The sequence below is a fragment of the Rhinoraja longicauda genome, chromosome 18, assembly GCF_053455715.1.
Source record: "Rhinoraja longicauda isolate Sanriku21f chromosome 18, sRhiLon1.1, whole genome shotgun sequence".
NCBI classification, from domain to species: Eukaryota; Metazoa; Chordata; class Chondrichthyes; order Rajiformes; family Arhynchobatidae; genus Rhinoraja; species Rhinoraja longicauda.
Window position 1 is genome coordinate 19,193,589 of NC_135970.1, and position 27,345 is coordinate 19,220,933.

General features: G+C 46.7%; 1 protein-coding gene across 1 annotated transcript; it reads right to left on the reverse strand.

Annotated features, from left to right (window-relative positions):
• Nucleotides 1-3,494: 3,494 nt before the first annotated feature.
• LOC144602161 (ovochymase-2-like) lies at nucleotides 3,495-26,733 on the reverse strand. Its single transcript, XM_078414897.1, has 11 exons — nucleotides 26,640-26,733; nucleotides 22,839-22,948; nucleotides 19,797-19,888; nucleotides 16,827-16,999; nucleotides 15,828-15,923; nucleotides 13,986-14,137; nucleotides 11,805-12,000; nucleotides 9,896-9,928; nucleotides 7,341-7,470; nucleotides 5,695-5,834; nucleotides 3,495-3,649 (listed from the first exon to the last, which is right to left on the reverse strand). Exons 1-11 carry the CDS (start codon nucleotides 26,731-26,733, stop codon nucleotides 3,495-3,497), a joined length of 1,371 nt encoding a protein of 456 aa, XP_078271023.1.
• Nucleotides 26,734-27,345: the final 612 nt, after the last annotated feature.

Sequence of the window (27,345 nt, forward strand, 5' to 3'; positions counted from 1 at the left end):
GGGATGTTGGGCAGACAATGAGGATTGTGCAGATGGTTCATGAGTATTGGTCAGATGATATGGGACATGAAGATAGATTAGAAAATAGGTGCAGGAGGAGGCCATTTGGCCCTTTGAGCAAGCACCGCCATTCATCGTGATCATGGCTGATCATCCACAATCAGTAACCTGTGTCTGCCTTCTCCCCATATCCCTTGATTCCACTAGCTCCTGGAGCTCTATCTAACTCTATTTTAAATTCATCCAGTGAATTGGCCTCCACTGCCTTCTGTGGCAGAGAATTCCACAAATTCACAACTCTCTGGGTGAAAAAGTTTCTTCTCACCACAGTTTCAAATGGCGTCCCCTTTATTCTTAGACCGCGGCCCCTGGTTCTGAACTCCCCCAACTTTGGGAACATTTTTCCTGCATCTGGCTTGCCCAGTCCTTTTATAATTTTATACGTCTCTATAAGATTGGGAGCATCAGGCAGATGGCCAGAGTTATCGACTAGATGGCTGGAGAGGGTCAAGGGGATATCTTGAGACAATGATGGAGCTCCAGGGAAGTTCTTTTAGTGATTTAGGCAGAATATCTTGGAAGGCGAGGAAGAAGAACCATTCCTGTGGCTATTGGGCAGCTATATGGATCTGATCAGTCAGTTCGTGGTGGAGGCATGAGACACAACACATGAGACACAGCACCGGACGCAATACGAGACACAACACGAGACACAACATGACACATAACAGGACACACAACACAAATGAACAGCAAGAGTCCACAACAACAGCAGCATCATTCATGCTGATCTCTCCGTCTCTTCTGCTTTTCCAGTGAAGCCCGAGGATCAGCACCTCATCATTAACCTAGGGATAGTGCTTCACAACATCACCAACCCCACCCGGTGCACACGGATGCACTGAGGAGAGCTCATCCACACACAGACACACATGCACATGCACATGCACACACATGCAAATGCACACGCAGTCACACAGACGCACACACATGCACACACTCGCATATAGGCACACATACAGTATAACACGCAGTAAAATCGGTAGGAAAGAACTGCAGATGCTGGTTTAAATCGAAGGAAGACACAAAATGCTGAAGTAACTCACAGGCAGCATCTCTGGATAGAAGGAATGGGTGACGTTTCGGGTCGAGACCCTTCTTCAGACTGATGTCAGGGGAATGGGTGGTACAGAGATAAAATGTAGTCGGAGACAGTAAGGCTAGTGGGAGAACTGGGAAGGGGGAGGGGATGGAGAGAGAGGGAAAGCAAGGGCTATTTGAAGTTAGAGAAGTCAATGTTCATACCGCTGGGGTGTAAGCTACTAAAGCGAAATATGAGGTGCTGTTTGTCCAATTTGCGCTGGGCCTCACTCTGACTATGGAGGAGGCCCAGGACAGAAAGGTCAGACCGGGAATGGGAGAGGGAGTTAAAGTTTTGAGTAACCGGGAGATCAGATAGGTTTAGGCGGAGCTCTTAGAGCTAGCGGAATCAAGGGATATGGGGAGAAGGCAGGAACAGGGTACTGATTGTAGATGATCAGCCATGAACACATTGAATGGCAGTGCTGGCTCAAAGGGCCGAATGGCCTACTCCTGCACCTATTTTCTATGCATTTATGTATCTATGAGGGGGAGGTGCGAGTGAACCTCTGCCTCACCTGAAAAGACTGTCGGGGTCCTTGGACGGAGTCGAGGGGGGAGGTAACGGGACAGGTGTTGCATCTCCTGCGGTTGCAGGGGAAAGTACCTGGGGAGCGGTGGTTTTGGTGGGAAGGGACGAGTTGACCAGGGGTTTGCGGAGGGAACGGTCTCTGCGGAAAGCAGAAAGGGGTGGAGATGGGAAGATGTGGCCAGTAGTGGGATCACGCTAGTGCTGTCTACGCAGTAAAATCTGATGGACATCTGATGCCCATATTTTATTTTAAACAGTTCTTGTGGACAAGTTCCAGATTCTGAAAATAAAATTAACAAATTAGTGAAGAAATAACTGATGGAGAGGCAAAGGAAAATATTCATGAGGAACTTTAATTTCCATCTGCTACATATCAAACCATAATTATTAAACAAAAATAAAACGTAGGGTGCTGATGCAATCACAGAGTGAAACTATAAATGTATTACTGTGGGAACGCAAGGAACTGCAGAAGCTAGTTTACAATAAAAGATATAAAGTGCTGGAGTAACACAACGGGTCAGGCAGCATCTCCGGAGGACATGGGTAGGTGATATTTCGGGTCGAGACCCTTGTTTGGGCTCTTCAATATTGTGGCAGGTACAATTTGATTTAAGTTTGGGTTAAAATATCACCTTACAGCGATTCTTCAGAATACCAGCGAAAATACAATTTATATCCGGCTGTTAAAGTCAATTTGTTTAATATATGTTCATGATTAAGCAGTCATTCAGTGTCAGAAAAAAATGTTTCTACACATGTTTAAAGATAAAGATTCTTGTGGACAATTCTTTTTTTGGAGACAAAATGGTGCCAGAACGCATATCGTTCCTTGCTGTTGGGGTCTATGACAATTTAGACTTTAGACTAGAGATATAGTACGGAAACAGGCCCGAGACCACACTGACCTGTGATCACCCTGTACACTGACACTATCCTACATACTAGGGACAATTCACAATTTTTAACCAAAGCCAATTAACCTACAAACTTGGACGTCTTTGGAGTGTGGGAGGAAACCGGAGCACCCGGAGAAAACCCATGCAGTCACAGGGATGACTTACGTACTCTGTACAGACAGCACCTGTAGTCAGGATTGAACCCGGATCTCTGGCGCTGTAAGGTAGTAACTCTGGCACTGTGCCACAGTGCCCCCCTAATGTTGCCGACACCATGTTGTTGGATAACCTGGATGAGCAACTACATTTTGAAGACTCCTAACTCAACCCTTTGGTAAACCGTACAGAATAATTCAATTTTAAAAAGGGAGTGCCAAAAGTGGTGAGATGGCAGGAAAGGCTTGTGATGACCAGGAGAGATGGATTTTGTTTTTGATTGGAAGATGCACCATGGAAACAGGCCCTTCAGCCCACTGAATCCAGGCCGACCATCGATCAACCATTCAAACTAGTACCATGTTATCCCACTTTCTCATCCACTCCCTACACACAAGAGGCAATTTACAGAGGCCAATTAACCTACAAACCCGCACGTCTTTGGGATGTGGGAGGAAACCGGAGCACCCGGAGAAAACCCGTGTGGTCACAGGAAGAACAAGCAAGCTCCACACAGACAGCACCCGAGGTCAGGATCAAACCTGGGCCTCTGGCGCTGGGAGATAGCGGCTCTACCAGCTGTGCCACTGTGCCACCACATTTAAAAGAGAAGTTGGATAAATGGAAGAGGAATTAAGTGGCTGGAAAGAGGTGAAAGGGGCTTGTGTGCATCTCGGGAGGCTTGTATGTACCCTGGAGCATCGATGCCAAATGTCCTATCTGAGCTGTAAGTTGCAGGTACTCCATTCTCTTGAGCGTCTCGCCTCTCACACGAGGAGTTGTTGACTGTACGTCGAGGTGTAGGTGGTGTAAGCCAACTGGATACCAGCTGACGTACTGTTCAACCTGCCAGTGAATTCCACCGTTAGTGCTGGCCCACTGGACCAGATGGGCGGAGATGTTTGACCCTCACACAATCTCGCTGGGAGGAGCAAAGAAATAACGCTTAACATTGTACAAATGTAAAATGAAAGAGTGCAGAACAAGGCCATTCATCCACGGCACTATAGGATGTCGAACATAGAACAGTACAGCACAGGAAGATGCCTTTTGGCCCACAATGTGCATAACTGTGCATTGTTCCCTGAAGGTGGAATCTCATGTGGATAGGGTGGTGAAGAAGGCGTTTGGTATGCTTGCCTTTATAAATCAGAGCATCGAGTATAGAAGTTGGGATGTAATGTTGAAATTGTACAGGGCATTGGTGAGGCCAAATCTGGAGTATGGTGTGCAGTTCTGGTCGCCAAATTATAGGAAGGATGTCGACAAAATGGAGAGGGTACAGAGGAGATTTACTAGAATGTTGCCTGGGTTTCAGCACTTAGGCTACAGAGAGAGGTTGAACAGGTTGGGTCTTTATTCTTTGGAGCGTAGAAGGTTGAGGGGGGACTTGATAGAGGTTTTTCAAATTTTGAGAGGGACGGACAGAGTTGACGTGGGTAGGCTTTTCCCTTTGAGAGTGGGGAAGATTCCAACAAGGGGACATAGCTTCAGAATTGAGGGACAAAGGTTTAGGGATAACATGAGGGGGAACTTCTTTACTCAGAGGGTTGTGGCTGTATGGAATGGGCTTCCGGTGGAAGTGGTGGAGGCTGGCTCGATTTTATTATTTAAGAGTAAATTGGATAGGTATATGGATAGGAGGGGATTGGAGGGTTATGGTCTGAGTGCAGGTAGATGAGACTAGGTCAGGGAGAATGGTCGGCGTGGACTGGTAGGGCCGGACAGGCCTGTTTCCATGCTGTAGTTGTTATATGTTATATGTTATATGTTAATGTCAAGAGTCCAAGTGTGTTTAATTGTCATATATACCGTCAACGGAACAAAGAAATTCTTACTTACTGCAGCTTAACAGGCCTGTAACCTGATATCACACAGATGATTATTATATATTTACATCTCATAATGTCAGTGCAGAATATGATGCTAAATTAAACTAATCTTCTCTGCTAGGACTACCCTCTGAGTAAAGAAATTGTCCCTGAGATCCCTCGTAAATCTCTCCACCACAGCTCAGGAATATGCCCTCTAGTTTTAGAATCCTCTACCGCAGGGAAAAAGACTGCCTTCAATTCATTCATGCTCCTCATGATCTTGTACACTTCAATAAGGTCACCCCTCAGCCTCCTATGTTTCAATGAAAAAAGTCCCAGCCTATCCAACCTCTCCCTGAAACTCAAGCCCGCAAGCCCAGGTGACATCCTGGTGATGGACACAAAGGGCTGAAGTAACTCAGCAGGTCAGGCAGCATCTCTGGAGAAAAGGAATAGGTGACGTTTTGGGTCAGAATTCTTCATCAGACTGAAATTACAGGGGGGGGGGACGGGGGGGGGGACTGGAGGAAGGAAAAGGCCAGAACAAGACAGGGCTGGCAACAGATGACCAAGGAAAGGTGGAGCCCACAATGCTCCATTGTTGGCTGGGGAAGAGGTGATAACGAAGTAGACACAGAGATGCGAACAGTGGAACTGGCAGGAAACATGCGTGGCTGTGGTAGAGAGTCCAGGTTAACATGTGGTCATAGAGCCAGAGATCAGGAGGAATCATAGTGCGAGAGGGTGTTGCAGAAAACCCGTCGGAGAGAGGAGAATCTTTGGCACCCTTTCCAAAGTAACAACATCAAGAGTCAAGAGTGTTTTATTGTCCTATGTCCCATATAGAACAATGAAATTCTTACTTGCAGCAGCACAACAGAATATGTTCCTTCCTGTAGCTAGATAACCAGAACTGTACAAAGTGAAATGGGAGGCATTGGCCTGAATTTGGGTGGTGAGATCATGTTCCAGAGGAGGCATGTCTTCCATTTCACTCGTGGCATTTATTCTGTCATTAAACCTTTGAGAGGGTTCTGCGTCTGTAGCTCAGTGAGCCTCGGTGATTGTTACCCCACCTGGAGAGTTCAGGACGATCCAGAGGACAGGTGGAAGAGGAAACCAGGCCAGGGGCCATTTATTAAGCAGGACATACCCTTCATGTTTTTGCCAGCAGTTTCTCCATCGAAGACAGAAAGAGAAAACACGCAATCATCACCCTCCACGCTGCCATTAAAGGCTTTGACATCCAGTTTAACAATTCTGTCCTTTGGTGCCATGATCGTCCACAAGCAACTGGAACACAAGAATGCAAAAAAAATGGAGATAGACACAAAATGCTGGAGTAACTCAGCGGGACAGGCATCATCTTTGGAGAGAAGGAATGGGTGACGTTTCGGGTTGAGACCCTTCTTCCAGAGATGCTGCCTGTCCCGCTGAGTTACTCCAGCATTTTGTGTCTTTCTTCGATTTAAACCAGCATCTGGAGTTCTTTCCTGTGCCAAAAAATTGGAGCAGGAGTAGGCCACTCGGCCCCTCAAGCCTGCCGCACCATTCAATATGATCATGGCTGTATGCTGGCCTCAATGACTCAACTGTAGCCCTCGCTTCCTCGATCTTTCACATGTTTGTCCATCTCCACCTTAAATACATCTAATGATCTTGTCTCTCTTAATAGCCCCAGGGTCAGAGAACTCCAGAGATCCACCACCCTCTGAGAGAAGAGATATCTGCACACCTTAGATTTAAACGACCAGCCCCTCATTTTGTAACTCTGCCTCTTGTTCATGACCCTCCCGTTGGTGGAAACATCTCAACATTTAACCTGTCAAGCCATTCTGGAATCTTCCATGTTTGAATAAGGCCACCCCTCATTCTTCTAGCCTTCAAGGAATACAGGCCCAAACTATCTAGCATCTCTTGATTCGACAAGATTCTTTTGAAAGTTCTGATTAAGTCCAAAAACACTGCAGGCAGTACATTCCTACTGTCACACGAGGACCCACCACATGAGGGATAGGGCTACCATTGAGATGCTGTTGCCTGGGATGAAACTAATAGGATTCTCACATAATGATCTCTTAACACCAGGACATCCGTCGGGAAACACATTTTATTCCAGAGTTGGGAATGATCCTGTCAATGTAAGTTCACAAATTCATAAGTTCTAGGAGCAGAATTAGGCCATTTGGCCCAGCAAGTCTACTCCACCATTCAATCATGGCTGATCTATCTTTCCCTCGCTATGGCCTCTGGTTCCAGACTCTCCCACTAGTGGAAACATCCTCCCCACATGCATTCTATCTAGGTCTTAACTCTATTCGGTAAGTTTCAATGAGGTCCCCCTCATCCTGTGCATCACCAATGTGGCCAAATATCTGTTGAACCAAGATAGGGACAAATATTGACCGTGTCAATACTTGTACTGGGATGGGAAGTGTGTCAGTATTTATACTGGGACAAAGTGTGTCAGTATTTGTACTGGGCCAAAGTGTGTCAGTATTTGTACTGGGACAGAGAGTGTGCCAGTATTTGTACTGGGCCAAAGTGTGTCAGTATTTGTACCGAGACAGGGAGTGTGTCAGTATTTTTACTGGTTCAAAGTGTGTCAATATTTGTACTGGAACAGGGAGTGTGTCAGTATTTGTACTGGGATTACTACAGGTTGTGGTAGAGTGTGCAGGGATATGCTGAGTGTTCTGACTGTTGAATTCTGACCCTCACCATCTCTCCCGCTTGGCCTTTAGCTGTGGAGGATGTCCCCGGGAAAGACGGGGTTACAGTACCTGTCCCACAACATACTTAGACTGGTTAACGGAACTGGCCGCTTGGATTTCACCCCAAGCTCTTGTCAGTAGCAGGTCTCCGCATCCAGGGGAGTAATGAATGGTCTTGGTAGGTTGTGTGTCCCCTGCAGTCTCCGGATCAGCTCCTATTGGGAGGAACAACAGAAAGTGCCTGTGTGAGGGCGTCACCGTTCAGTGTCCTATCATGGGTGGGGGGGGGAGAGACAGCTTCGGAGCCGTGTGATGGGACACCATATATCTCATCTCTTATCTCTGGACTTTAAAAAAAAATAACTTCAAAAAGACAGCGTGGCACAGCGGATGAGTAGAGTTGCTGCCTCACAGCGCCAGAGACCCGGGTTCCATCCTGAATACGGGTGCTGTCTGTATGGAGTTTCTCCCTGGGTGGCTTTTCTCCGAGATCTTCGGTTTCCTCCCACACTCCAAACACGTACAGGTTTGTAGCTTAATTGGCTTGGTATAAATGTAAATTGTCCCTAGTGTGAGTAGGATAGTGTTAGTGTGCGGGAATCGCAGGTCGGTCCGGACCAATTGGGCCGAAGGGCCTGTTTCCGCGCTGTATGGCTAAACTAAATTAAACCAAACTAAACTAAAGACATCGGGTCATCCAGCAGGGATACATGTCATAAGACCTGATTCGTCCTTGCCGACCGAAATGTCCCATCTAGGCCAGTGCCATTTGCCCACATGGCCCACATCACTCTAAATGTTTCCTATCCATGTACCTGTCCAAAAGCCTTTTAAATGTTGCCATTGTACCTGCCGCAGTTACTCAAGCTGCTCGTTCCAATACACCCACCACCTTCTTTGTGTAGATGTTGCCCACAGTTTCCTATTAAATCTTTCCCCTCTCACCTTAAACCTATGCACTCCAGTTTTTGATTCACTACCTTTGGAAAATATATCTTTGTATATACATTTACCTAATGATTTTATATACCTTTAAAAAATCACTCCTCAGCCTTCTGCACTGTAAAGGATAAAGTGCCAACCTGCCCAACCTCTCTCTCCCTGTAGTGGAGAGGCAGGTGATCACCCTGCAGCAGTGTCTCCGTTCACAAGTGATAGGAGCAGAATTAGGCCACTCGGCCCATCAAGTCTACTTCGTCATTCAATCATGGCTGATCTATTTTTCCCTCATACCCCCATTCTCCTGCCTTCTCCCCATAGGCCTGATACCCGTACTAATCATCAATCTATCTATCTCCGCCTTAAAAATATCCACTGACTTGGCCTCCACAGCCTTCTGAGTCAATGAATTCCACAGATTCACCACCCAATGACTAAAGAAATTCCTCCTCATCTCCTTCCTAAATGAACATCCTTTAATTCTGAGGCTATGGCCTCGGGTCCTAGACCCTCCAACTGGTGGAAACATCCTCTCCACATCCACATTCTCTTCAAACCTGGGTCTCTGGCGCTGAGCTGTAGGGAGAGGTTGAGTAGGATGGGACTCTATTCCAGGAGGATGAGGGGTGATCTTATGAGGTGTATAAAATCATGAGAAGAATTGATCGGGTCGATGCACAGAGTCTCTTGCCCAGAGTAGGTGAATTGAGGTCCAGAGGACAGGTTTAAGGTGAAGGGGAAAAGATTTAATAGAAATCCGAGGGGTAACTTTTTCACATAAAGGATGGTGGGTGGATGGAACAAGCTGCCAGAGGAGGTAGCTGAGGCATAGACTATCCCAACATTTAAGAAACAGTTAGACAGGTACACGGATAGGACAGGTTTGGAGGGAGATGGACCAACCGCAGGCAGATAGGACTAGTGTAGCTGGGACATGTTGGCCGGTGTCGGCAAGTTGGGCCGAAGGGCCTATTTCCACACTGTATCACTCTATGACTCTATGAGCAATCCATGGAAGGGAAATTAGGACAAGGGAATCATTTTCACCCTACAAACAACTTACCGTGGCCTGTTTCCTTTATCATCGTTACTTTTTTCAATATCTTTCATCCATTGATCTTTATCTCTCCACATCGCCGTCTATATCTCTCGTTTTCCTTATCCCTAACCAATCTGAAGAAAGGTCTCGACCCGAAACGTCACCCATTCCTTCTCTCCAGATTTGCTGCCTGAGTTACTCCAGCTTTTTGTGTCTATCTTCAGCCCAAGAGATAGGTGTAGGAAGGAACTTTACACCAAAGATAGACAAAAAATGCTGGAGTATCTCAGCGGGATGCAGCACCTCTGGAAAGAATGGGTGACATTTTGGGTCGAGATACTTCTTCAGACTGAGGGTCAGGGAAGAGGAAGTCCAGAGATATAGAAGAAGTAAGGTGTGAAAATGACAGATCAAAGCATGGGATGCTAAGGAAATGTAGAATAGTTAATTGTTAGCTGAGGGGGTGATAACGTGGCATGAGTAATATTTAATCAGGAGATAGAGTGAGATATAGAGAGAGGTAGAGAGAGCTAGAGAGTGATAGAGAGAGATAGAGAGATGTAGAGAGAGATAGCGAGATAGAGAGAGATATATATCTGGAGGTTCTTAGGAAGGAATATCTAGAGCTGAAAGATTTATTAACAATTTAAATCCTAACATACCAGATAAAATCGATCTGCTACGTCCTTTAAGTGCTGCAATGAGAAGTAAACATGTTCAGTCCTCCTGCACCACTTCATGTTGACCATAACAAGCCGAAATAGACTCAGGAACAGCTTCTTCCCCCCTGTTTTGTCAGATTACTGAACGGTTCTTCCATAAACTAGGGTGTTGTCCTGATCTTCCAACCTACCCCATTGCAGACATTGGACTTTTTCTCTGGAAAGCTGGAACGTTGTAAAACTATATTTGGGGTGGCACGGCAGCGCCTGACACCCGGGTTCGATCCCGACCACGGGTGCTGTCTGTACGGAGTCTGGACGTTCTCCCCGTGACCCACATGGGTTTTTCCGGGGTGCTCCCGGGTTTCTCCCACACTCCAAAGATGTACAGGTTTGTGGATTAATTGGCTTCAGTAAAGATTGTAAATTGTAGGATTGTGCTAGTATACAGGGATTGCTGGTCGGCGTGGACTCTGTGGGCTGAAGGGCCTGTTTCTTCACTGTATCTCTAAACTCTACTAAACTAAACTAAACTATATTCTGCACTCTGGTATTTTCTCTTTGTACTACTGTTGTACTCGTTCGTATATGGCGTGATTGTGCTCATGCATGGCATGACTTGACTGGATAAACACGAAAATAAAGAAGCTTTTCACTGTATCGGTACACATAACAATAATAAACCAAACCAATTAGCAATGGTTAAGGGACAAAGAAGAATCTTTGGACAGTGAAGACAATGGTAATGGAGACATTAAAGTTAACAGCCTTACGTGGTACGGAGGCGCAGTGGTAGAGTTGCAGCCTTACAACTCCAGAGACCCAGGTTAGATCCCGACTACGGGTGCTGTCTGTACGGAGTTTGTATGTTCTCCTTGTGACTGCATGGGTTTTCTCTGGGAGCTCCAGATTCCTCCCACACTCCAAAGACGTACAGGTTTGTAAGTTAATTAGCTTTAGTATAAAATTGTAACTTGTCTCTCGTGTGTAGGACAGTGTTAGTGTACGGGGTTTGCTGGTCGGCGCGGACTCGGTGGGCCGAAGGAGCTGTTTCTGTGCTGTGTCTCTAAACTAAACTAAACTAAACTAAGCCTCAGTTGAGGAGAGTTTTTAAGGGAGGATAAATGCGGGGAAATAACAAAGGAAGAGGTTCGGAAATCAGTGGGGGAATGAAAATGATGGGAATGCTCCATAGAGTTCTGGCACAGCTGTGATGGGCTGAATGGCCTTTTTTTTAGTGAAGCAAAGTGGAGACAACAACTCACAGTGGGGGCATACAGGGCAACCGTTTCGCTGAACACCTGCGCACAGTCCGCCTTGGCCCACGCGATCTCCCGTTTGCCAAACATTTTAACTCAACTTCCCATTCCCATACTGAACTTTCTGTCCTGGGCCTCCTCCACTGTCAGAGTGAGGCCACATGCAAATTGGGGGGACTGCACCTTATATCATGCTTGGGCAGTTTACAACCCAGCAGCACGAATGTTGATTTCTCTAACATCAAGTAACCCTTGCATTCCCTCTTTCTCCATCCCTTCCCCACTCTAGACTTTGTGCTAATTTCACCGTTTGTATCCCTTCATTATCACCTCGTTCCCAGCCAACAATGGACCATTGTGGGCTCCACCTTTACTGAGTCATCAATGCAGGCTCTGCTTTGTTCTGTACCTTCTCTGAGCTCGAGTTTCCCTCTTCCTGACTCTCAGTCTGTTGACCGGATCTCGACCCGAAACGTTACCTATTCCTTTTCTCCAGAGATGCTGCCTGACCCACTGAGTAGCTCCAGCATTTTTTCTGTCTATATACACTTGGGGCAGGCTCTTCTGCTCCAATGGTCTTCCCTGTCCATGTGCGTTGGTTTGAAACGTTTGGTCGATCCCATTAGGCGAGCGGTGGTGCTGGCACTTACTGCTCTTTGTACTCTGCTGAATCCAGGACTTCAGAGCCTTCACCTGGGTGAAGACCCCTGGAGTTCCTCTGGCGTTGGGCGATTTGCTTCCGTTGTCCTTCCAGCTGCGGCCGCAGCCCATTCCCCATGAGGTGACTCCGGCTACGGTCCAGGCACCTCCCTTCCCCCGGCACATCAGGGGACCTCCTGAATCACCCTCCGAGAAAAACAGTGGTGGATCAAGTCAACACAACCAATGTACGGGTGGTCTAACCATGCCAACCAAGATGCCCTACTTAGTCATAGAGTCATAGAGCATGGAAAAAGGCCCTTCGGCCCAACTTGCCCACACCGGCCAACAATGTTCCAGCTACAATAGTCCCACATCGTTTGGTCCACATCCCCCCAAACATGTCCTATCCGTCTACCTGTCTAACTGTTTCTTAAACAGTTATGCCTGAACTGCCTCCTCTGGCAACTCATTCCATACACCCACTACCCTTTGTGTGAAAAAGTGACTCCTCAGATTCCTATTAAATCTTTTCCTCTCACCTTAATCCTATGTCCTCTGGTCCTCGATTCCCCTACTCTGGGCAAGAGACTCTGTGCATCATCTACCTGATCTATTCCTCTCATGGTTTTATACACCTCTTTAAGATCACTCCTCATCCTCCTGTGTTCCAAGGAGTACAGTCCCATCTACTGAACCTCTCCCTGTATTTCAGCTCCTCTAGCCCTGGCAACATCCTCGTAAATCTTCTCTGTAGCCTTTCCAGCTTGACAACATATTTCCTATGACATGGTGCCCAGAACTGAACACAACACTCTAAATGTGGCCTCACCAACTTCTAATACAACTACAGTTAGAAGTTTATAAAAATTATCATAGACTAGAAGGCATAGCTTTAGGTTAAGAGGGGCAAGTTATTACAGAGGATGGTGAGTGCCTGGGGCAAGGTGGTGGAAGCATATAGGATAGTAACATTTAAGAGGTTTTTAGACAGGCACGTGGTTATGGAGAGAATAGAGGGATATGGACCACGTACAGGCAGAGGAGATTAGCTATATGGCATCATGTTCAGCGTGGACATTGTGGGCTGGAGGGCCTGTCCCTGTGCTGCACAGTTCTATGTTCTATGTAACACAACATCAGTATGGGTTGCACAAATCACTCTGAGTCAAGGGCATTGTCATCACAGACCAAATTGGGAAAGTTAGCACAATCTTTAGGCTGACCCTCCCAATGCAGGGCTGAATGAGCACCACACTGCCAGAGGAGCTGCCTGCCCACTCAACTTATCAAACAGTGAAAGCTTTGGATAGAGTGAATACGGAGAGGATGTTTCCACTAGTGGGAGAGTCCAGGACCAGAGGCCACAGCCTCAGAATAAAAGAATGGAGATGAGGAGGATTTTTTTTAATCAGAGGGTGATGAGTCGGTGGAATTCATCGCCACAGAAGGCTGTGGAAGCCAAGTCAATGGATATTTTTAAGATTCTTGATTGGTATGGGTGTCACGGGTTATGGGGAGAAGGCAGGAGAATGGGGTTAGGAGGGAGAGATAGATCAGCCATGATTGAATGGCGACTGGGCCAAATGGCCTAATTCTGCTCCTATAACTTATGAACTATGAAGACCTGGTACTAATTTGCAGAAGGAGTGGGTAATCTCCCTTCTGGGTAATCCCCCTTCTATCTCAAGATGTTTATAAATCCTTAACCAACATTAATGCCTCAACCACACATTGGGGCAGCACGGTGGCGCAGCAGCGGAGTTGCTGCCTTGCAGCACCAGAGAACCGGGTTTGCTCCTGACTACGGGCGCTGTCTATACGGAGTTTGTACGTTCTCCCCGTGACCGGCGTGGATTTTCTCCGGGTGCTGCGGTTTCCTCCCACACTCCTAAGACGTACGGGTTTGTAGGTTAACTGGCTTCTCTAAATTGTCACTGGTGTAGGATGGAACTAGTGGATGGGTGATTACTGGTCGGCACAGTCTCGGTGGGCCGAAGGGCCTGTTTCCACACTGTATCTCAAAAACTAAAAACTAAAACTAACCAACATTATTGTCCGTTGTGGATCTTGCTGTGTATCAATCGGCTGCTATGTTTCCCACCAGGCAGGATAGTGTGGCTGCACTTTGCTGGCTGCAAAGCACCTTGAGAGATCGGGCAGAGTGCCTTATACATGCAAGTCTTCCTTACCTGACAGGCATCCTTTCCCCCGCTGGGGAATCCCGCACACAGGAGTGTGTTCCCCTTGAATTGTTTTATCACCAGTTTCATCACCTTTAAGCAGATCTGGAGGTCCAGGATGGGAAGGTCGACCTCTTGCGGAGTGTTCGGCAGCCTTCCACCTCGAGGGCAACACAGATAATCAAGTCAAATGGACTCGAGATGATAGATTATATCCAGGCACATGATGTGCAGCTACAGTGAAACCCCCACTTATAGCAGCATCACAGGGACATTGACTCAGCCGAACACACAAAAACATTCATTCTGCAAGACAGTGAAATGAAAGACCATGCAAAATAATCACGACATTTGTGCCAAACACAATTAGAAAAAAACAAGCCCATGGTAACGAAGGAGATGGTCCGTAGTGTTCTGTTGCTGAGGTAGGAATAGAGTTGTGCAAGTTGGTTCAGGAAACTGATGGTTGTCGGAAAGTAGCTGGACCTAGAAACGATGAACTGCAGATAGTGGTTGACCAAAAAAAAGACACAAAATGCTGGAATAACTCAGTAGGTCAGGCAGCATCTCTGAAGAACTTGGAAGAGTGACATTTTGGGTCAGGACCCTACTTCAGACTACTTCAGACTCAAGTTTCGGGATGGGACCCTTCTTCGGTCTGAAGAAAGGTCCCAACCCGAAACGCCACCTATCCATGTTCTCCAGAGATACTGCCTGACCCAAAGAGTTTCTCCAGCACTTTGTGTCTTTCTTTGTTCCTGAACTTGATGGTGTGGGACTTTAGGCTTCTGTACCACCTCCCTCCCTAATACCACTGTGGGTGTAGCCACAACTCAAGGACTGCAGTAGTTTAAGAAGACAACTCACCACTACCTTCTCAAGTGCAATGAAGGGAGAGCAATTAAATGCTGACTTACCCTGTGTATCCCACATATCTTGAAGGAATAAAAGACCAGGTCACTACAGTGGGATTGCTCTCTTTGGACCAAAGAAGGTTGGAGCAGTGGGGGGGTGGGGAGAGATTGGGTGGAGATGGACCGGGTGGTGTGGGATTTCTGGAGCAGTGAGAGGGAAGCTGTTCCCATTTGCTGGTGATACAAGACAATGTTCAATATCTCTCTACATCACCCATCAATATCTCTCGTTTCCCTTTTCCCTGACTCCCAGTCTGAGAGAAGGATCTCGATCTGAAACGTCACCTGTTCCCTTTCTCCAGAGATACTGTCTTTCCCGCTGAGTTACTCCAGCTTTTAGTGTCTATCTTCAATGATTCACAGTGATGAGCAAGACACAGGAGGATCGAAGGAAAGGCTTCAGAATCTTCTTCCCAGGGTGGGAATGTCAAAGACTAGAGGGCATAGCGTTAAGATGAGAGGGGGAAAGTTTAAAGGAGAATTGGGGGGGTGGGGTGGGGCAGGTTTTTTTCATGTTGAGAGGAGTGGGTGCCGGGAACGTGCTGCCGTGGGAGGTGATGAGGCAGTTATGATTTTGGTGTTTAAGAGACTTTGAGATGGACACATAGATAGATGGGGATTAAGGGAATTTGGATGACGTGCAGGCGGAGGATGTTAGCTTCATTTGGCATCATATACACCAGGGACATTGTGGGCTGAAGGGCCTGTTCCCGTGCTGTACTGTTCTGCGCTGACATTGATGGTTGAGACACGGGAGGATAGGAACAAAGGCATCGGGTAGTTACGATCAGGAACGGCTCTGTGCAGGTTAGACCGAGAAGCCACACGTCTAATCATGAATGGGTTTCCAGCCTTCCTTTTGGAGAATAGGACAGGATCTGCGTTCGTTGCTTCGGGTCTGTTTCATTCCCCCCCGCCCCTCACACACAGGACTTACCCTCAGACAGCCGGCCCCAGCCAGTGGTGGTGCAGACGGTTCCTTTGCCGAAGCTATCCTCCTCTCCGGGAAGGCAAGCCGGGTAAACAGTAGATCCTGGAATGGACAAGCACCAGCATCGTCACTATCTCTCAGGGGTGGCACGGTGGCGCAGCGGTAGAGTTGCTGCCTCACAGCGCCAGAGACCCGGGTTCGTTCCTAACTATGGGTGCTGTCTGTATGGAGTTTGTACGTTCTCCCTGTGACCGCGTGGGTTTTCCCCGAGATCTTCGGTTTCCTCCCACACTCCAAAGACGTACAGGTTTGTAGGTTAATGGCTTGGTATAATTGTAAATTGTCCCTAGTGTGTAGGATAGAATGTGCAGGGATTGCAGTCAGTGCGGACTCAGTAGGCCAAAGGGCCTGTTTCCGTACTGTATCTTTAAACTGAACTAAACTTCGCCGCCCTGACAGTCCAGTCTCTAGGATAGTCTACACACTTTGGGGCAGATCTCCAAAAGCCGAAGACTTATCGTGTGCAATTCTAGTTGCCCCATTACAGGAAAGAAATAGAGGCTTTGGAGAGAGAGCAGAAGAGTTCACTGCCTGGGGTGGTGGTGGAGGCAGATACGATAGTGGCATTTAAGAGGCTTTTAGATAGGCACATGCATAGGCAGGGAGTGGAGGGAAAAGATCTTGTGTAAGCAGATTAGATTATTTTATCTCGGCATCATGTTCTGCATTTTTGAAGCTTTTCGAAAGGTACATGGATACCTAAGAAATAGTGGGATATAAATCAGTTTGATTTTGCATCGTTCAGCATGGACTTTGTGGGCCAAAGGCCCTGCATTGTTCTATGTTCTATGTTCTGCTTAGTTTTAGTGCCTATCTAATTGAGATCTATCAGGTTGCAAGAGCATATCCACATCCAATGGACTACCAACGCTATGAAGGTGTATACGTGAGAAGTCTTGAAGGAAAGCATGTCAATAAAGCAAGGTTTGTTTGGTCAGACGTTACCAAAGATGAAGTTGCCGCTGAGTTCCAGCAGAGCCACGTCGTACTCCACAGGGAAGGCGGCCTTGAACTTGGGGTGGACGATGATGCGTTTGACCGTCTGACTCTGCTCCCCGCTATCCTTGTTCTTCAGGTTATGCTCACCAGCTGTCACCTTCAACACGGTCAAGATGTTGCTGAGGACAACAGGAACAAGCAAAGAGTAGCGACACAGGAGACACACACTCACGGGTGGCAAACAGTGGCACACGTGGTACAGCGGCTGCCTCACAGCGCTAGAGGCCAGGGTTCGATCCTGACCTCGGGTGCAGTCTGAGTGAAGTTTGCACATTCAGCCTGGGATCTCATGGGTTTCCACCGGGTGCTCCAGTTTCCTCCCACATCTTAAAAAAGTGCAGGTTTTTAGGTTAATTAGCCTATAAAATGACTCCTAATATGTAGGGATTAATGAATCAAAAAGTGGGATAACATAGGGGCGGCACAATGGAGCAACGGTAGAGTTGCTGCCTTACAGCGGCAGCGACTCAAGTTTGATTCTGTCTACAGGTGCTGTCTGTATGGAGTTTGTACCTTCTCCCTGTGACCTTGTGGATCTCTGGTGCTGTAAGGTAGCAACTCTACCGCTGTGCCACCGTGCTGCTCTAGTTGGGATGTTATGTTGTACAAGATGTTAGTATAGCCACACTTGGAGTATTGTGTTCCGCTTTCATCACCCTTCTTTACGAAAGATGCCATTAAACTGCAAAGAGTGCAGAGAAGGATCAAAACCAAGTGTCCGCACTGTAAGGCAGCAACTCTACCGCTGCGCCACTGTGCTGCCCAGTGTGGTAGGTATATGGAACAATCAGTCAGGGGAAGTATTTGAGGCAGGGACAATAGCACCATTTAAAAGACATTTAGACAGGTACATGGACAGGAAAGGTTTAGTGGGATATGTGCCAAACGTGGGCAAACGTGACTAGTTTAGACGGGGCATCTTGTTCTGCATGGATGAGTTGAGCTGAAGGACTGGTTCCATGCTGTACAACTCTATGAACACAGCTAAGAACACAGTCAAATACATCTTCTCTCAAATTTGTAAACGATTTCGTGAAAACATACCTTTGCACCAAAGGAGGTTGAGGGGAGAACATTGTATAAAATTCTTGATGAAGGCAGGGCCTATTGCTTCCAGCAGAGGGAACACAAACCAAGTGGAAGAGATTTTAAAGCTAGTTTCAGAAGGATGGGGAGGGGAGGGGAGGGGAGGGGAGGGGAGGGGAGGGGAGGGGAGGGGAGGAAAGAAAAGAAAAGATTTCCACAACCCAGAGGGTGAAGGGGGCCCAAACTCACTGCCTGAAATGTTGGCAGAGGCAGGGACCCTCGTCAAACTTGAAGAAGTGTAGCGGGCAAACAAAACTGCAGCTGCTGGAATTGAAACCAAGAAGAGAAATGCAGGAAGAACTCTGCCTGTGAAGCAGCATCTGTGGGAAGAGAATTCAGTGACCATTTCAGGCCATCAGGACCTTGAGGGGCAACTGTTTCACACAGAGGGTGGTGGGTATGTGGAACGAGCTGCCAGAGGAAATAGTTGAGGCAGGTGCAACAACATGGGCCTGTTTCCAACCTTTATCTTTCAATAAATCAATTAATCAATCCTTCCTTAGATAAGGATAATGATATAGAGTTGTAGAATCATAGAGTGATACAGTGTGGAAACAGGCCCTTCAACCCAATTTGCCCACACCGGCCAACATGTCCCAGCTACACTAGTCCCACATGCCTATGTTTGGCTCATATCCTTCCAAATCTGTCCTATCCATGTACCTGTCTAACTGTTTCTTAAACTTTGGGATAATCCCTGCTTCTTCTGGCAGCTCGTTCCATACACCCACCACCCACTGTGTGAAAAAGTTACCCCTTAGATTCCTGTTATATCTTTTCCCCTTCACCTTAAATCTATCATACACAGTGTTCCACCAATGCTAAATATGACTGAAACATTACCTTCCCATCTCTTTATAATTGGAATGAGCTGCCAGAGAAAGTAGGCACAAAATGCTGGAGTAACTCAGCATGTCAGGCAGCATTTCTGGAGAAAAAGAATAGGTGACGATTTGGGTTGTGACTCTTCTTCAGACTGATTGCAGTAGGGGAGAAAAAGTTGGAAAAGAGGAAATAGTTGAGGCCAATAACAACATTTAAAGGACAATTGGACGGGTACATGGATGGGAAAGCTAGTGAGGGATTTGGCCCAAACATGGATAAATGGGATGAGGTTAAATGGGGCCTCTCGGCGGTCTTGGACGTTGAGTCGAAGGGCCTGTTTCTGTGCTGTGTGATTCCATGACTCAATGTGGCTGAAGGTGGAAAGGTCCATAAATCATTGAATAGGGAAAAGACAGAAGTTTAACCATCCCATACTCGAGTGAGCGCAAAGACTGAGACCGCAGAGATACTGGGATGGAAAATTCCAGAACCTCACCTGCCTCCATGCAGATGTTTTGCGCAGCTCAGTCATAGAGTTATAGAGCATGGAAACAGGCCTTTCGGCCCAACTCATCCAGTTTGAAATCGATGCCCCTTCTCTTGAAACAAGAGACCATGAGGCAATAAATAGAATGACTTGTTTCTTCCCAGCTGTTTTCAGGCATCTGAATCATCCATCTGCAACCAGAGCGTGGTCCTGAACTACTATCTACCTCATTGGTGACCCTCAGACTACCTTTGATCGGACTATACTGGCTTTATCTTGCACTAAACGTTATTCCCTTACCATGTACCTGTACATTGTGAATGACCCGATTGTAATCATGTACTGTATTTCCGCTGACTTGTTTTAGCACGCAACAAAAGCTTTTCACTCCACCTCGGTACACGTGACAATAAACTAGAACTGAAACTGAAACTGAACTTAGTTAAAAAAATTGGTGTAAATAGGCAGTTTCCAACAAAGAACGTTGATGAGAGGGTTCACCGACCCTGGGTCTGTACCTGTCCCGCATGCAGTGAGCTGCCGTTAACACCCATTTTGCGCTGATGATGGTCCCTCCACAGTAGTGTATGTTACGCCGTTTCAGTGACACCTGACAAAGAAGATGTAGATGAGTGAATTTAGGGAGACCTCTCTGATACACACTCAATGCTAGATCACTGAGACTCACCACACCGGCCATATGTTCTCCCTTATCACCATTTAAAATCTTTATGAGAACCAATTACATTTGTGTCATGAGCTCCAAGTAAGGGTTTTTTTAGTTTAGGTTTTAGTTTGGAGATACAGCGTGGAAACAGGCCCTTCGGCCCAACGAGTCCGCGCCGGCCAGCGATCCCCGCATGCTAGCACTATCCTACACACACAAGGGACAATTTACAATTCTATCAAGCCAATTAACCTACAAACCTGTACGTCTTTGGAGTGCGGGAGGAAACCAGAGATCCCGGAGAAAAGCCACGCAGGTCACAGGGGAAACATACAAACGCCGTACAGACAGCACCCTTAGTCAGGATCGGACCCGGGTCTCAGGCGCTGTAAGGCAGCGACTCTACCGCTGCGCCATCATGCCACGTTTTGATATTAGCTGTAAGGAGAGGTTGCGCAAACTTGGATTGTTTTCTCTGGAGTGTCGAAAAGTTTTGGGAAGCCCTGATAGAAGTGTATAAAATTATGAGTGGCATTTGTTGGCCAGACAGTCAGAACCTTTCTCCCAGGGTGGAAATGTCAAAGGCTTGAGGGCATAGCTTTTAAGAGAGAGGGGAAAAGTATAAAGGAGATGAGCAGGGCATTGCATTTTTACAAGGTGAGTGGTGAGTGCCTGGAACACGCTCACAGGGGTGTTGGTGGAAGCAAATACTATTGTCGCGCTTAAGAGGCTTTTAGATTGGCACATGGATATGCAGGGAATGGAGGGACATGGATCACGTACAGGCTAAGGATATTAGTTTAGTGTCAGGGGTTATGGGGAGAAGGCAGAAGAATGGGGTTAGGAGACAGATCAGCCATGGCTAAATGGCGGAGTAAACTTAATGGGCTGAATGGCCTAATTCTGCTCTCTTCACTTATGAACAGTTTAACGGCAGCCTGTTTGATGCAGACATTGTAGACCAAGGAGCCTGTTCCTGTACTGTTCCATGCTCAATATTACACTCCAAAGTAACAAGCAGAATATGTTTATCTGTTCCATTTAATGAAGTCAGATGACATCTGGTAATAAGAATAGTAAAGATGGGCACATGGCAGGTAGCATAGCCAAGGTGGACTGAAGGGCCTTTTCAATACTGTACAAACCTCCTTATCAAAGCCCCCAGTTAAAATTACAGAGTTTCCATTACTTCTGGAATATCACAATCAGGTTTAAAAGGCCAAGTTTCCCTGCTCGAAGTAAACTTTTTCTTTGCTTCACTTAATTCTCTTAGTGCTTTCCTCAAGCTTACCCGGCCCACAATCTATTCAACACGACTTCTAAATATAGATTCATTATCAATCAATAATTCAACATGCTGAAGCAAAGTAATTGAGTAGTGTTCAGCTTTCCTTCTATATGAACAGAAGAAGGAAATTGTTTCTGAAACATCTATTAAAAACCTCTCGTGATATCTTAGCCACTAATGTTGACACAGGTTCGGACACAGCTGCAGAACCATGTCAAGAGTTCCATCGAACAGCGAACAGTACAGCAAAGCTACTGAATATTAATTTCTCTAATTTCAAGTAGCCCTTGCATTCCCTCTCTCTCCGTCCTTCCCCCACCCTAGTCATCTTGCTATAGTTTCACTGTTCGTATCCCTTCAATATCACATCTTCCACAGCCAACAATGGACCACTGTGGGCTCCATCTTTCTTGAGTCATTGGTGCCGGCTGTGATTTGTTCTGTGCCTTTTCATATCTCTAGTTTCTCTCTCCCCTGACTCTCAGTCTGAAGAAGGGTCTCGACCTGCAACGTCACCTATTCCTTTTCTCCAGAGATGCTGCCTGTCCCGTTGAGTTACTCCAGCATTTTGTGTCTATCTTCGTTGTAAACCGGCATCTGTAGTTCCTTCCTACACAACACAGCTACAGGGTGTTTGGCCCAAATGTCCGTGCCGAACGTGATGTCAAGTTAAACTAATCTCCTCTGCCTGCACGTGATCCGTGTCCCTCCATTCCCTGCACATCCATGTGCCTATCCAAAAGCCTCTTAAATGCCACTATCCCATCTCCCTCCACCACCAACCCGACCAGCGCATTGTAGACACCCACCACTCTCTGTATAAGATTCCTGCCCTGCACATCTCTTTTAAACTTTGTCCATCTCACCTTAAAGCCGTGCCCTCTAGTCTTTGACATTCCCACCCTGGGTGTAAGGTCCTGACTATCTACCCTATCTATGCCTCTCATAATTTTATAAACATCTATCAGGTCTTCCCTCAACCTCTGACTTTCCAGAGAAATATTTCAGGTCTGTACAACCTCTCCTTTTAGCTAATACCCTATAATCCAGGTAGCATCCTGGTAAACCTCTTCTGCACCCTCTCTAAAGCCTCCACATCCTTCCTGTAATAGGGTGACCAGAACTGTATGACAACATTTCAAATATGGCCTAACCAAAGTCCTATAAAGCTGCAGCATGATTTCCTGACTCTTATGATAGATACAAAGTGTTGGAGTAACTCAGCGGGTCAGACAGCATCTCTAGAGAAAGGGAATAGGTGACGTTTCGGGTCGAGACCCTTCTGTTCTGTGGATTTGTTTGTGTGGACTGTGTTGTACGAGACATCATTGAGGCCGGGACTTTGTGTAGAGACCCTCACTCAGACTGAGAGTCAGTCAGTCATGAGAGTCTGGTTCTTATGTTCAATTTCCCGACCGTCCCTAATTAGCCCTTTCTCTTCCAAAGGTGAGTAAATCCTATCCCACAAAGACCTCTCCAATAGCTTTCCAACCACTGATGTAAGGCTCACTGACCTGTAACTTCCTAAACCCATGGTTCCCACGTAACTCGATGGGTCTCACCAGCCTACAGTGGAGGAATGCATATGGAGCCAGTCTCACCTACCTGCCAAGGGTGGGCTCCGGCCTTCGACTCCTTGCCCCCAACGACACGCTTCCACAAGCGCAGCAAGTACTGGACACCTCCCTGCTCAGGGCGAACGCCACACTTCACAACTTGGGCAGAAAACAGTCAAGAAAGTTAGTTTCACGCAAAAGAAAACAATGCTGGAGGAACTTAGCGGATCAGGCAGCATCCATGCAGGCAGCAAAATGGTCGTGTTTGGGAGGTGGAAGGAAGTCAGAAAAGCCGAAAGAAACTCATTGTTTACCTATGCTCAGGAATTCCCTCCCTGATCCATTCACCTCGCTGTCTTGCTATTATGCAACTTCAAACCTTTGTTTTTGATTTTCTAAAATCTCTTTATATAGCGTGGTGTCATATCTTGTTTGATCATGCCCATGAACCATTTCAGGCTATGTAACTACCTCCCACTGTCATTGTTAAATGACTGCTGATAATGTGGGATTCTATTTACCACCTGCCTAGGGCAGTTTGTCCTTAAATTTGAGAAATCTCAGTGCCATGAATTTTTTTTAAAATCACAGGTCAAACAAGTAGGGAGTGTGATAGCCCTGAGTTTTAAACTTTATACTTTAGAGATACAGCAAGGAACAGGCCCTTCGGACCGCCGAGTCCAAGCCGACCAGCGATCACCCTGCACACTAACCTACACACAATTTAGGAACAATTTCTACAACTCACCGAAGCCAATTAACCTACAAACCTGTAGGTCTATGGAGTGTGGGAGGAAACCGGAGCACCCGGTCACAGGGAGAATATACAAATTCTATACAGACGGCACTCATAGTCAGGATCGAACCTGGGTCTCTGGCGCTGTGAGGCAGCAACTCTACCGTTGCACCACTGTGCCGCCCTGAGTATTTGCATAAAGGAGGCAAAAGCAAATTTACTTACCACTACAAACTAAAGCCAAATTGAAAATTCACTGCAAGAAGATTTTATGCGCTAATGCCCGAAATATGGTACATCTGGGTGATGTCAATAAGGAACAGAGGACATCTAAGGGCTGAAACCTACCATCTGTGTGGAAGGCAGCTAGCAGGGAGGTCCTCTACCAGGCCTCTGCAACTCTGTATTGCAATATTGAAGCCAGCAAGGCACTGGACACCATATGCCTGTCTATCTGATCCCCAGGAGCCACTTCGCATCTGGCTCCTCAGATCGAAAAGGTAAGTGCAGGTGAGATATTTGCAGAATTTATTTTCAATTCATATTATTATTTTAATTAAATTATATCAGGTAAATTTGTCTCTTGGTAAATCTATTTTTTTCTAATCTTTAACTGTTTTAATTAATTAACCATTCTGCAACTGTTTTAAGTTTAGTTTAATTTAATTTAGTTTCATTTAGTTCAGTTTAGTTTAGTTTAGTTTAGTTTAGCTGAGTTTAGTTTAGTTTAGTTTAGAGATACAGAGCAGTAACAGGCCCCTCGGCCCACCGAGTCCACGCCGACCAGCAATCACCCTGTACAATAACACCATCCTACACACTAGGGACAATTTACAATTTTTACCGAAGCCAATTAACCTACAAACCTGCATGCCTTTGGAGTGTGGGAGGAAACCGGAGCACCCGGAGAAAACTCTTGTGGTCACGGGGACAATGTGCAAACTCCGTACAGTCAGCACCTGCAATCAGGATCGAACCTGGGTCTCTGGCGCTGTGAGGCAGCACCATACCGTTGTGCCACTGTGTCACCCTATCGTAGGGTCCATGATTCCTGGATGACAGGATGGTGGGCCTGCCCCTGCAGGGAACACTCAGCAGGTGAGACAGCATCTATGCAAAGTGAAACACGGGTTAACACTTCACACCTAAGGCCCATTGTTTTAAAACGTATGTGTTAATGTTCTCTGGTTTGTTTTATGTGGGTGGTGGGGGAGGGGGGAGGAGGTTGGGGGAAACTTTTTTCAATCTCTTACCTTGCCGGAGATGCGATTGCTTTCCGGATCGTATTTCCGGTCGCTCTGCGGCCCAACATCATGGAGCAGGAAGCCTTGCTCGAGACTGACTTTGAGCCCTACCACGGGGCCGTGGACTTACCATCGGAGCCTGCGATCCCTTGCCTGGGATCGACGCTCCAACTGCGGCCTGCGGATTTCACCATCGAGGAGCTCGCAGTCTCGGGTAGAGGCTGATGTCAGGAAGCTCCAAAGTCGCAAGAGGTTCGACCAGCCCCGACCCGGGGTCCGATCACCCGGCACGGGAGAGCTGAGATCCCCCCGATGTGGGAGCTTGCTTGCCCTGATGCGGAGGGCTTGACCGCCGGCTGCAGGAGCCAAGATCACCCCGACAAAGGAAGGCTCGAGTGCCCCGACCACGGGAGAACAAAGAAGGGAAGAGGATTGAACCTGTTTTTGCCTTCCATCACAGTGAGGAATGTGGGGAGTCGCTGTGGTGGATGTTCATGTTAAAATGTATTTGTGTGTCTTGTTGCTCTTTATTGGTATGACTGTATGGCAAATCAAGTTCCTCGTATGTTGCAAAACATGCTTGGCTAATAAAGTACTACTATGATTATGATTATGATTGTCAGAACTGGATTCATGGTGCAAGGTCATTGCTCCGTTAACACCAATTCTCTCTCCAGAGTTGCTGCCTAACCTGTGAGTATTTCCAACATGGCATTATTGCTTCCACTTCAAGAACAAAGAGGGACCATTGGGGACTACATTGAACATTTGTATTGTCGGCACATACTCTTTGCATACTTTGTGTGCCAAACTAAGAATTTCACTGACATGTCACAGGTGATAATAAATTATCAACCAATCAATCAATCAATCAATCATTTTCTACTTCTATTTCATTCTTTGAATCAACTTTTTATGCTGAAGTCTCAGGACCGGAACTCGGGCCAGAACAAAGGGGAGCGAAGGAGGCCATTTGGCCCATTGTTTGCCTTGATTGGGTTAGCATACCAATGACTCTCCTTTCTAAAGGAGATAAGAAAATTTAGCAAGTCTCCAACAACTCATATCAACATCTACAGATGAGCTGTTGATAGCATCCTATTGAGACGCATCACAGCTTGGTTTGGCAACTGGTCTGCCCAAGACTGCAAGGAATTGCAGAGAGTAGTGGATGCAGTCCAGTCCATCGCAGTGACCAGATTCCCCACCATCGACTCCATCTATATTTCACACTGCCTCGGGAAAGCAACCAACGTAATCAAGGACCACGCACACCCCTGTCATTCTCTCTTCTCTCTTCTCCAGTCAGGCAAAGATACAAAAGCTTGAAAGCACGAACCGACAGACTCTAAATGTTTTTTCCCCACTGTTATCATGGCCTACGTATGTTAAGGATGAAGTCTGATCTCTCAATCTACCTCAGCACTTTAAAAAAAAACTGCACTTCCTGTGTAGATGTAACCCCATATTCTGCACTCTGCTTCCTTGCTCTTCTGCACTTCCTGTCAGACCCATGTATGGTTTGGTGTGCTGGGATAGCACTGTATCTCGATACAAGTGGCAATAATAAACCGATACCAATACCCTGTTCAGTCTGAAGAAGGGTCTCGACCCGAAACGTCACCCATTCCTTCTCTCCAAGATGCTGCCTGACCTGCTGAGTTACTCCAGCATTTTGTAATACCTCCAATACCCTGTTAAAAGGCTGTCAAAGGCATCTCTCACTCATTCATTCAGTGCCTGCAGTAACATCAGCCAAGGATAATTTGTGGGTTGAGATTAAATTATCGTTTTATGCCTCCTTGTTAGTATTAGCCCATTCATTTTACTTTAATTATAAAAACAATTATAGAAATAAACCCAGTCTTACCTTTTGGATTGCTCATTGCCTTCGAATCAGTCCCAGGACTGGAATGAAACATCAGTACAATGAGGAAGATCTGAGCAGAGGTCAGCGGCTTCATGGCCAGAGTGGAGAGTGGGAGAGAGATGGGGATAGAGGTAGAGAGAGAGATAGAGAGAGAGAGATGTGCCGTTCCACAGGCAAGAGGGGTACAGCAGAAATACCAACAGGCAGTGTCCAGTTACTGTTTAACCAGGCTGGTTACAACTGATCGGGAGCAGGAGGCTCCTTGCCTGTGTTTATAGTGGACGATGATTCATGGCAAAGGTTGCACAAACAACTATAAACTGCATCACTGATTTTTACACGTCTCCTGTAAAACGCTTCACATTCACGGGGGTCGGAAGTGATCACAGGTGGTGGTCAATCTCTCCTGTCCCAGTGTGAGAGGGAGAACAGAAATGGACATTTGCGAACACGCCGACCACACATCTATATACCAATGATACATGTCCTCTACATGCAAGCAAGAGTATGCACGAAGCAGGCAATAGAGAGCGTAGACACAAGCCAGTCCATCACAGGTCCATCCATGACCTCCCCACCATCGCAGGGATCTATGCCTCGGTCAGGCAGCAAATATCATCAAAGGCCCACGCCACCCTGGCCACACCGTCAACTCATTGCTACCATCGGGAAGAAGTTACAGGAGCCTGAAAACCATGACCATCAG